At 43.3% G+C, this 12676-nt stretch overlaps 1 protein-coding gene across 4 annotated transcripts in view; it reads left to right on the plus strand.

The window, feature by feature from the left end:
- LOC122815299 overlaps positions 1–12676 on the plus strand; it is a 623971-nt gene that overhangs the window by 455411 nt on the left and 155884 nt on the right. For all 4 annotated transcript variants that reach the window (XM_044087667.1, XM_044087668.1, XM_044087665.1 and 1 more), the window contains one exon: positions 11971–12092. In XM_044087667.1, the coding sequence (XP_043943602.1) occupies positions 11971–12092 (122 nt within the window). The remainder of the gene's footprint in view (positions 1–11970; positions 12093–12676) is intronic.

Genomic DNA, 12676 nt, shown 5'->3' on the forward strand with positions numbered 1-12676 from the left:
GCAACACCTCCATCCTCTGGCATTCATGATCCCCATGCCTAGCCAGGAAACTGAATTGGTGGAGAGCCCAGATTCAGTTAAATCCTGGCCTGCCCTCATGACCACCACCCCCAACCAGGATCTCTTTACAGCTGCATCAGACACAGGGTGGGGTACAACCTTAGGAGGATGGAGGGTGAGGACCACATGGACCCTCACTCAACAGAAAGACCACATCGATATCAAGGAAATGAGAGCCTTGATAATGTTAGCCTTTATTTTCAAGGATTAGCTTCTATCAGGCACTCTGATGTGGTGCACAGGCAACACCACGGCGCTGTAGTACATCAACAAATTGGGGGGGGGGGGGGCAAGGTCCTGTCTCCACTGCAGGCCTGGGAAATTGCCTTGGAAAAACAGATCCTCCAAGCAGTATACCTCCTTTCTACAGGCAATGTGATGGAGGACTCATTAAGCAGGACCATGACCCTGTCTCACAAGTGGATGCTGAACAGGGATGTGTTTCTGGACCTGGTCCATCGATTGGGGTATTCTAGATGTAGATCTCAGAGTCCCCCATGAACAGACAGCTCCCAACCTTCTGCTCCAGGGCACCACACCCAGAAGCATGGAAGGTGGATGCTCTTTGTCACCTGGGTGGGGAATGTATGCTTATGCATTTCCCCCCTTCCCTCTTGTACAGAGAGGATCCTACAGATAATTCGGAAGGAACAGCCTTGAATCTTGCAGGTGACTCCCTATTGGCCAAGGCAACTTTGGTTCCCCCTGCTACTCCATCTAGCCAAGGGCAGTCACCACAAGTTACCCCACCAAATGGACTTACTCACACAGAAGGGAACACTCTTACACTCCCAACTGTCCACACTGAATCTTACACTGTGGGTGATAGGGCGCGGATTCCCTTTAGACACATATACACAGAGGACGTGTTTCAGGTTTTGTAGGAGGCCAGGAAACACTACCAGGAAATCTTACCTGTCTAAGTGGAAGACATTTTCTATATGGTGTCAGAAAAACCACTTAAAACCACTGACTGCAGTGCCCCCAGTGGTTTTGTCCTACCTGTGTGTCCTAATGAAGTCTGGACTTTCCTACTCTATTAAAACCCATCGGCCATCTCAGCTTGCCTGCCCCTGGTACCAACATTGGCTTCAAGGTTAGAAGTCAAACTCTTTGAAAGGGGCACTACATCTCAGAACCCCAAGGAACCCATTCCGCCTCCTTGGGATTTTAATTTTGTCCTGGAGGAATTGATTTTCCCACCCTTCGAACCAGTCAGACTGCTCCCTCCAGCACTGCACTTGGCAAACGATACTCTTGGTGGCCATCACTTCAGCCAGAAGGATCTTGAAGCTCCAGGCCCTTATGGCCTCTCCCCCTTTCACGCTCTTCCACAAGGACAGGGTATGCTTTCGTACTAATCCAACCTTCATGCCTAAAGTGGTCAGTGAACTGTCCTTGAACTAGGCTGTTAGTCTGCCATCCTTTTTTCATCTCCAAAAAGTCCGGCCGAGAGGATACTTCAATTTTTAGACATGCACAGACAACTGTGATACTTTTTGGTCAAGACCGAACCCATCCGCAAGTCTGACAGGCTGTTCATCTCTTATCACCCAAGAGCCCTGGGGCACCCTGTTTCCAAGCAAACCATATCCTCTTGGATATCTAAAGCTATCTCCTGTTACACTGCCTAGCCATTGGTAAGTCGCTCTCCTCCTGTTAAGGCACACTCCACTAGGGCAGTGTCCTCCTTGGCATTCTTTAAAGGTTTGGACACAGCTATTCTTGAAGCAGCTACATGATCCTTTGTACACAACTTCACTAAGCACTACAAATTGGACATAGTCTCTAGAGCCAGAGCAGGGTTTGCCAGAGCCATCATCCATGGGTTTGTTGTAAGTGCTTCTGGTCCTCCACTCCTCTGTTAGGACAGGAGCTTTTGCACTCTCCCTGATATGGATACAGCAGCATATGAATAGAAGGACTTGGTATTCAGCTCTGAAGTGGTTGTGTGCTAATGTCTGCTTTTATACCCGACGTCTGTTTACGACTGACATCCTCGAGAAAGGGACACAGGATGTCACACACACCCTAGTGGTAGCATTTAATGTTTCTATAATGGCCGGACGTACGAGAGTTTACCAGAGGCAAATCTCCTGATGTTATGGATACAGCAACATATAGAAGATAAGGGCATCTAAAGTTATGGTAAGTTCTTGCACAACAGTGCCTTCTAGTTCCATTAGCAAGATTCTTTTAGGGTTCTTCAATGGACAGTAGCGATTAAGTAGTTCATCCTCTGGCAGCCACTTTCAGTTCCCATAAAACTGTCTTAGATGTTCTTGACTCATCTGCAGTGGTAGATGCAGTCAGACCTGTATCTGGGCAGGCCTTTTTCTCTCCCTTCCTTGATAGCCGCAGTGATCACAAATGCTTCTATGTGTGTGTGTGTGTGTGGGGGGGTGGGCATTACCAAGGAAAGATGGTCCAAGGCATGTGGTAATCTGTTTCGACCAGTCTGCATATCAGTGTCCTAGAGACAAGAGCAGTCCTAACATTGCAAGCCTTTCAGGACATTCTCCCTCTGGGGACAGTTGCAGTTTACAGACATGTCAATAGTCTGGTACATCAACAAACAATGAGGAACCTGTTCATAACCATTGTGCAGGGAGGCCATGAGAGTTTGGGAATGGGCAATATCTTCAGACCACTTTCTTATTGCAGCACACATTCTAGGGGGGAAAACCACATTCTAGCGGGGAAAAACACATTCTAGCGGACAAACTCAGCAGGTCCATTCTGACTCCACATGAGTGGTCCCTCAACCAGTCAGTGGCAAACAAGATTTTCAGTTGTAGGGACCAACCTTGTTGCGACCATTTTACCTCTCACCTGAACATGGAGTGCAACAAGTATTTTGCTCTAATCGAGAATGATCAGGGACCAGAATGGCTTAAAAAATGGCTATTAACCAAAAGAAAGATGATGAAGCACACATGTATAGGTGTGTGAAAGCGCTTAACCTCATGGTATTTGTGGAATAAACTTTGTTTTTATTATCGTAACGTATCGTGGATTTAATATTTGCAGCTAGTACCATCAACATTTCAGCGGTTTTCAGCAGTTGGTTCCTGGATTCATTGGCGTACAGCGTTCCAGCACGCCACTTTTGTTTTACATAAGCAAGAATACTGATAAACTGAGAAATAAAATAAACGGATAAAACCTTTTAAAAGGAGTAGACAAATTTACTATACGTCAAGCGCTGTTGTCCCTGAAACAACTTGTGACTTTTTCAGAACGTTAAAATCCATTCAAGAAAACAATCGTTTATACTAAAATCAAACCAATTATGCAATGAGATGCAAAATATCTTAAACGCTGCATAAAAAACTTTACTTATTTGCACTTATATTATAACTTTACACTTTTAAAACAGAAGATAGTACCTAAAGAAACAAAATTATATTTAACTGCACTTTCAGACACAAAGGACATTAATAAAAAAAAATGCTCTTATTTTGTGTGCCTGTGACTTCAACAATTGGCTTAGTTTTTGGTGTCATTCCAAGAGGATGAGGCCTGAGATGACATGGCTGATTGACATTGATACTTTGGGATTCTGGCCAAGGCTCTTGCCTCCCCCATTGTACCTTTTTTAGGCAATGTCCCACATACAAATCTTCCAACATAAAAGTTTATCAAAAAGCAAATTGAAGGTCATGCTGCTTAATGCAAGGAGCCTTAACCTGAAAATGCATTCACTGGAGGCTCTCCTAGCACTGAAAGATGCTGACATCTGTGCAGTCATGGAAACTTGGTTCAAGGCTGCAGAGAGCACCCCTGCCTTAAGGCTGAACCTCATGCCACACATTCCGACCCCAAAATGAGGTTTGGAAGACTAAGTGATGGAGTTTTTCATTAAAGATGAGCCAGCTTGTTTTGCCAGCATGATACACTGTAACTTCTCCACACCACACCCATAGTAAGTTCTGGTGAGATCAGACCATTGGTGTGTCTCATTTGAAGTGTCTATCCTGTCTAACCCCCCCCCCCCCCAAAAGCCATAACCAGGCTAAAAAACTTCTCAAAAACTGACTACAACCTTCTAAGGGAGGGCGTCAGTAGCTTCACACCACCTCCCCTCTCAGAGGATGCAGACAGATATTCTGAACAGTATGCCAGTGTAGTATACAACCACCTGTACAACTGCATGGACTCTGCCATACCCAACAGAACTAAAGCCTGTTCCTCAAGGAAACACAAATCACTGTGGTGGACATACTCTGTCAGCAGGCTTTGCAACAAAAGGAAGAAACTGTTGTCCAATGCTAAAAAGGTACAAATTCCCAATTGGAAAAACTCCCTCCTTAGCCTCAAGCAAATTGGATCACTAGTGAAAACCTCCAAAGCCAATTATGAATCAAAACTAGCCTCCAAAACACAGGCTAACCACAAAGCCTTTTCAGTTGACATCAGAAGCCTCCATGGCTAAGCCTAGGTTTGTTTCGAATTAGTTCTTAGTGCCACTTACACTGATCCTGTTGACTTAGCCAACCTGCTAGTAGGCAGGTTCAGTGCAAATTTCACCCCCTGTCTTCTCTTAAAGGCCCAGTCAACATCCCCGATACTTGCTCCGCACCTCACATCTCTGTAGATAGTGTTAAAGGCCCTAGCCAAGGGAAAGAACACAGCTTCCATAGGACCTGATAGTATCCCAGGCTGTATTCTGCAACATCTCCAGCAAGAACTACCCTAGTCATTGAGCACCGTATTCAGCCATAGCCTAAGTACAGGCTTCATTCCAGCAGAGTGGAGAACTGCCATTGTCATCCCTTTGAACAAAGGAGGTGCCACTACTGCCCCTGGTACCTATCGCCCCATTAGCTTGACAAGTCTGATCTGTAAGGCCAAGGGGCATATTATTATGGACCTCATAAACAAGGACTTAGGCATTCTCCAAGCACTTGACGTCACCCAGTTTGGATTTGTCAAGGGCAGATCTTGCCTGTTGAATCTGGTTGACTGACTTTTTTGAGACTGTCACCAAGGCACTGGATGAGGGAAAGTCAGTACACACAGCTTCCCTTGACTTGGCCAAAGCATTATCAAAAAGCTAACAGAACTTTGCATAAATCCCTATCTCAGGTGGGTGGCTAACTGGCTCACTGATAGACCCACAAGGTCAAAATAGGTGCCACTACCTTCGATAGCAGACCTGTCACTAGTGGTGTCCTCCAGGAGTCTGTCCTGGAACCCCTATTGTTTGGCATCTACTTCTCAGAGGTCCAGGCAAAGACAAAAGGCCTGTGGCTGACCAAGTTAGCAGATGACTGTAAGTTGGTTGCTTTCATTGACTCCCCAAATGATAACATACTTGGAGGGTCTCACAGCAACAAATGACTGGTGACCAACTCATGGCCTTTAGTTAAGTGCAAAAAAAGTGTTATACTATTCGGCAAAAACATGGCCCCTGCTGATTACCACATTAGCAGCAACCCCCTAAGCACACAACCTGTGGTGAGAGTCCTGGGTACAGAAGCTGACAATCTCACATTTGACCATCATGCAGCAGCAGTGGTCAGAAAAGCCTTTTACTTGGTTCATCTCACAAATAAAGGGATTGCATCCAGAAAAAAGATTACCTCTCTGTACTCCTCCCTCGTTAGGAAAATAGAGTACAAAGCCCCGTTTGGTATGTACCTCTCCAAACACCTGCACCAACTGGAAAGGCCACATAAATACCTCACAAAGAGAATCCATGGTCTCCAACACCTGTCCTATGTGGACAGGCTCAAATCACTGTCGCTCTACTCTGCATCATACAGATTGCTCAGAAGTTACCTGTCTCGCCTACAAGGCAATCTCTGACCCTGCTCTACTAGAGATGCTCCATATCTGTGTCTAACTCCTCCTGTAGTACACAATAGACTTAAATCTAATATGTGACATTAACAAAACCTGCTGGAGAGACAAGTTTGTCTTCCAGAGGTTGCCCTATCTCTGGAATAGACTGCCCATACACGTCAAACAAAGTACGTCGCTGGCCCTCTTCAAGCGCAACCTTGAGTGGATATGCAACCGCAGATTTGTCCCAGGGTTCCACCTGTGTCCTTCATTGACAGGGGTGATAGGTTCTGATTGTGGTTTCTTTTCTGGGGATAAACTCTTGGCTAGGTTTGTAAGGGCCCCTGAGCCATTAACCTAGTAATCTCCTACGATCTTATGCATCATAAACCACTCCAAATAACTTTTCTTTCACAAGTCTAAAGCCTTCTTTCTTATAGTAGAATAGAAAGATTCTCATCAATTCCTTGAGGGTTGATAGCATTTAACCTTATGTGCCACTGTAACTCTTAATTCTAAATCCAATTCCCGCCATCCATCCCTAGGGTTATGAGGAACCATATCCAAGATACTAAAATGGAACTTTGTAAAACAGTGCTATTCCAAAGCATGTTTAAACAGAGAATTAAGGTTTGCTTTAAAAATAGCATAAAGTTGTTCATATGTTTTTTTTAATTGCCCCTCAGTTTTTCCAACATAATAGTATGCATTTATCTCAGACTGCTATGTAAACAATGCCCTTAGTATTGCACTTGCCCTTTTTTAACTTTGTAACAAAAGGTTCACCTTCAAGGTATAAAGTTTGCACTTATAATATATGTCATCAGCGCAGCTTAAGAGGAATGTTTAACTTTTTGAAGTCAAACATTCCTCTTATGCTGTGCTGCTGATGCCATAAGAAGGCATTCCAAAAGTCAAACATCCCTCTTATACTGTGCTAATGATGCCATAAGAAGGTAGAAACGTGCATGTCCACATCTAGAGGAGTTTGGCTTTATTGGGCTGTAATTGTCAATAAATATTTTTAAAAATAAAAGTAAAGAAAAAGTCTTAGACCTTCAGAATTGCCATTTAGCTGAAACACCTGATCTCCTTCAAGGGTTATTTGCATATATCCCACGTTGTCTCTGATACAAGAAGTTTAAGGTATCACACAGGTTTTTTTGAGTTTAACCATTTGGTTTTCCTGTGTGACCTTTTTACTCATTGTTTCACTTGTAATATATAGGAACATTGCTTACATGTTCCTCATTGAGTTGTCCCCTTCAAAGAAGGGGAATAATATGATCTTACCATGCTTGAAAAAATATTTACAGTTTTTACTAGCTTTATATACAAAATGCGGTTTATGGACAGTAGGCAGTATTTTCTGTTTTAAAAAGTGATTTTAAAAAGTTTTCTCCATATTTTGTAAGTGTAAATAAGTACTTATAAAGTTTTTTATGGAGTGTTGAAGTGTTTAAGGTATTATTTAGGATATGGTTATCCACCTGTTCCAGTGATGCCGAAGTTTCAACAGAAATCCAGCAGGTTGAAGAGCTCAGTAATCCTCATTGCCTCTTTCTGGCCTCGTCAGGCATGGTTTCACCCTTTCTGTGGTCTCATCTGAAGTATCTACCTTGGGTACTGGATCCCAGAGAGGATCTCGTAACCCTTTTGTCAGACATCCAGTCCCCCAGTCTCCACACCCTAAAGTTGACCTCATGATTTCTCCCCTTCCAGTAATTGTAAGAAAGTCCAGGCTTGCCCATTCCATCTGTGTGACATAATCCAAGCCTCTCAGAGGGCTTCCACTAAAAAGGTCTACAGCAGCAAGTGGAAAAGGTTTTCTATTTGGGCCTCAAAAGAGAATATTGACTCTTTCGTGGCTCCCACTTTGGCTATTCCTTTTCTTAGTATCCTTTTTCAAGAAGGAGCTAGTTTCTCTACCATCAAATTTCAACTGACTGCCATATCCAATTTTCATGCTGGGAAAGGGATCTTCTCTCTCTTCCAGGTTATGCAAAGCTTACTTGAATGGGATTTTTTTAAGCCTCCAATAAAATACCCTTCTCCCCTTTGAGATCCTGTTTAGTACTGCAAGGCCTTACCCAGAAGCCCTTTGAACCAACTGTTAGTTGTGATATGAGATTTATTTCGTGGAAAATTTTTCTAGTAGCTATTACTTTTTCTAAGAGAATATCAGAGCTTCAAGCTTTGTCAACTAAACCTCCTTACATCATTTTCCATAAAGATAGGGTATCTTTAAGAACATATCATTCCTTTATGCCCAAGGTAGTCATGGAATCGGACGTAACCAGTCAGTTCAGTTACTGTCCTCTCCAAATAGTTAAACAAAGGAAAATGTATTTTGCATCTCCTAGATGTTTACAGGCAACTATGTTCCTACCTCCACAAAACAGAGGTATAGGAAATCTGACCAACTATTTGCATCTTTCTCAACAAACTGTTCAGGTAAGGCAGTTTTAAAAATCACTTTAGCCAAATGAATTACGGGCTGTATTTCTTTCATTTATTCACAGAAAGGTATTGAATTGCCTCAACCTCCCAAGGCCCATTCCACCAGCTCTGTGGCTACCGCCTCTGCCTTTTCCAGTGCCTCAATTGATGGGATTTGTGCTGCAGCCACTTGGTCTTACTCTCACCTTTGTCTCATAAATTGGAAATTGTTTCTAGGAGGGCATCCTTTGGCTTTCTTGAATGGCAGTGCCTAAAATCAACATGTGCTAGGACTACAGAAAAGATCTGTGGCTGAGCCAGGTATGGAATTAAGGTACATACGAAAAGCTGGTGGTGGAATGCAGAAGTCCAGGAAGTCATCAAAAGAAAAAAGGAGTGCAGAAAAGTGGGAGACAGAAAAGACTGCCCAGGCTAGGAAGGACTACTGGTTGGCTAGCAAAGATGCTAAGAAAGCAGTTGTAATACCAAAGAATAGGGCGTCGGGGGCACTGTACCAACGTCTGGAAAGTGACTCAGTAAGCGGCGCAAAGAAACTATATCAGGTTGCAAGGCTAAGACAAAGATGAAGATGGACACCCTTCATAAGGGATGCAACAACCTGCTCACCCGCCCAGATGACATTAAAGGCAGATGGAAGGAGTATCTCTAGCAACTTCTGAATAACGAAAACCACACAGAAGTTGTACTGTCCCAGAAACAGCCTACAATGAGAGAACAGGAGGAGCCCACTCGAAGTAAGAACAGCAATAAGGAAGATGAAGTCGGGGAAAGCAGCAGGCTCAGATGAGGTCACAGTAGATATGATAAAGATGTTCTGTGAGATGGGGGAGAAATGGCTCCTGAGGGTACTAATAGTGTGGAGAGAAAGGCGTATCCCAGATGACTGGAGAATAAGCATACTCGTGCCAGTGTACAAGAACAAAGGAGACATCCACAACTGGGCAGTACAGAGGCATTCGACTCCTGTCACATTGCATGGAAGTTCTGGAGGGGGTGATTTGATAAACAGATAGACAGTAGAAGAATATAAAATGGGAGATGAGCAGTTTAGATTCAGATCAGGATGCAGCACAATTGACCCGATGTTTGCATTGAGAGACATTTGAGAAGAAGCTAGAGATGAGGAGAGTCCAACTGGACATTCCTAGACTTGGCGAAAGCATATGACAGGGTCCGAAGAAGCTGTTTTGGGCAGTACTGTGGTGGTTTGAAGTCCCAGAAACATTGGTAGAATTAGTGCAGGCTATGTACAAGGACCCAGTGACTCGAGGACGAACAGTGTTCAGCTTCACAGAGGGGTTCCCAATGGGTGTGGGTGTACATCAGGGTTCAGCTCTGAGACCACTACTGTTCATACCGGTGGACTACATAGCAAACCAGTTGGAGGGGATGGATCAACAAAGCTGTGGAAGCAGATGGTGTGGTGGCAGTACAGGCAGACTCTGAGCTAGAACTTCAGCAAAGGATAGGGGAATGGAATGCAAATCTGAAGGCACATGGGATGTAACTAAGCACAGATAAGACTGTGGTAATGGCAGCAAATTGGGAAAATCATTAGAAGCTGAGAATAGAGATAGAAGGGAAGATAGTGAAACAGGTAAACTGCTTCAGGTATCTGGGAGGAGTATTTGAGAAGGGTAGCCTGAATGAAGAGGTCAAAGCTAGAATCAGAGGGGCTGCAGCCAGCTGGCATAGAGTATCAGGTGTAGCCTGACAGAAGAATGCCAAAGAAGCTGAAAAGTAAGGTGTACAAGACAGCAGTGCGACCATTTCTTCTGTATGGTACAGAAACCTGGGCAATAAAGGCAGAATAGTTGAAGCATAGAGGTGATGGAAATGAAGTGCCTGAGAAAGGTGATAGGTTGTACACTGTGGGACAGTCAAAGAAATGAGGACATAAGAGCAGAAGCCAAAGTAGCTCCAATTGCAGAAAAGATCAGCGAGAACGGATTATGGTGGTTTGGGCACGTGTAGAAAAGCGGATGACAATCTAGTGAGGAAGATTTGGGACAAACAGGAAGAAGGAAAGAGGAGGCGAGGGTGTCCAGTAAAGGTGAGTGGATTGTGTGAAAGATCTGTGACAGTCCATGAGTGTTGAAGGCAGGAGTTTGGCACTGAATCGAGGGCGTTGGCGACAGTTAATGTGATACCCTGACCCCATGTAGAAAAATGGGGAAAAAGGGGACTGATGATCCTTTGGCTCGACCGTGCTCTGGGACATCCTTGGGGGCTGCCTAGGCGTTAGTAACTGGGATAACATCAGATTTTAAAGTTATGTACTTACCATGACAAAGTATCTATTCATTTTCATAGTTCATCGCATCCCTCCCAGCCGTCCCCCTGCCTGGTGCCTTTGAGAAGTACTTAAAAGAAATTTAGAACCCGTGGGTTGAGTTTGATCCTCAGTCCTTTTTCTCTTCTGTCTTGTTGCTATAATCTCTTGAGTTATAGGGCAGCAAACTCAATCGGGGGAGTCAGGGAAGCTATGATGCATTATGCAGAGAGGAAGGAGCTTGAGACTCTGATCCTAAAGTCTGGGAAAAGTGGCAGAGTCTGATCTGATGTTGGATCAGAGACCCTTCAGTGAGGAAAATTTAAAGTGGACAACACAGATAGTTAAGCACAAAACTTTCAATTTGCTTATGTTCATAAGTGATAATTCGGTGAAGATGTTTATTAAAAAAAAAAAACAGTGAAGAAAGCAGGTCAACAAGTATCCATGCTACAAATACTGGTTTTGAAAATCTTTGTGGGGGATTGATTTTCACATGCTACACTGTTTACTTTCACCAAGTACCCTTAAAACTATACTCTGATTCAAGCATGAGAAAAACAATCTAGCAGATTACAAGAGAAGAGAGATGCATTTGACCTAAGGGTTACTTAATTGGTTGCTGAAAGTATGCCAACTGTAGCTCTGCAAACCATATATGGCTGCACACAGTGCATGGCAAGAAAGATGAGGTTGGCACCTGCTATTTGAAGCCTGTATACCACCAGTGTATTTGCACCTCTGTGGTACGACAGACAAAGCCCTGGGGGGGGAGGGTAATGCTCAGGATGTCAGGCTGAATACAGGCTGCCTGCATGCAGGTTATCCTAAGTGTGAGAACCACAACACTTAATCCACTTGAACTCTTACAACTGTGGTAAGTTCCTACACAACTGTACTATTGAGAATGGCTGTTGTAGCTCTTTCTCCAACATGTGGACTTTATTCTGTATTGCTTGATTTTGAGCAAATAGAGCCTTCCCAATTCTCTGCATTTGAGTCAACTTCATTTTTGTGAGGACTAAAGTGTTTGGGTACTCCCCTTGTTTAGTGAGCAGCTGTCAGCATCATCACCACCTGCACTCAAGCTAGTAGATGCATATTTCCTGTTACGTCTTGGTATGTTGGTTGCTTAAATTCTATTGTTTGCATTGCTCTGTTTAAAATGCTTAGTTTGGGGAAATGTTACATATATCCTGTTTTCATGAAGAAAACATCTAGCAGCTTGTACTTCAGTAGTGGTGAACAGTTTGTGATCCAGTTAAATTTATGGTAGACACTGCAAAAAATATAAAGGATCTGCTAATTCAGCAAAATAAAATAAGTTACTAAAAAGTATCTTAAGCAGATCTTTTGCTCTCTCTCTATTTTAAATGTCTTTTTTCCTATAGGCACTTCTAGCTTTTGAAGAACTTCAGGGGCCAGTTGTTGGAAAGAAACGTCTCAGCAGAGAAGAAATTAACCGTCTTCCTACCAAAGTTTTTGATCCAGACTATTGTGCTGGGAAAACACAGTAAGAATAAATTTGTACATAACTGAATATTGTAATGCCTTTGGCATAAGATAGTTTGGCTCAAAACTGAGTTTAGCTATGTGGCACAGGTTTCTGGCACTGATACCTTATTCATGGCACTACCTCATAGTTTTCATGTAAAGGATGAAGATGGTAAAGGAATCCTAATTTAAGATAACTCTGCAGTGTGTTAACACTTGGGAAATCTTTTCTGTGACCCTTACATGGCTGTTTGTTTTCCTCAAGACCAGCACTGTTGGCAGATGTATACCCCCCCCCCCCATTGACCTGTATTTGTTTCCCTGTATGTGTTAGTGTGTGCATTCTTTGTTTTTTTACGCTTCTCAGCTTTTCTCTGAGCCGAAATACTTGGTGTGATGGTGAAACAGCATGATTAGTCTTAAGTATTCCGTATACCTTGTACACAGTAACATAGTGTTAAGTCTCCCATTTGTATTGTTATAATACCATTTTGTTGCCCTCTTAATACACTAGCCTTTCTTTTGATGCTAAGATACTGCAGCCCTCTTTTTAGCAAGGTAAAAGGCAGCAATCGAACAGACACTTCCCAGTGTAGCACTATA

The sequence above is a fragment of the Protopterus annectens genome, chromosome 11.part0, assembly GCF_019279795.1.
Source record: "Protopterus annectens isolate FY-2018-M chromosome 11.part0, PAN1.0, whole genome shotgun sequence".
NCBI classification, from domain to species: domain Eukaryota; kingdom Metazoa; phylum Chordata; order Ceratodontiformes; family Protopteridae; genus Protopterus; species Protopterus annectens.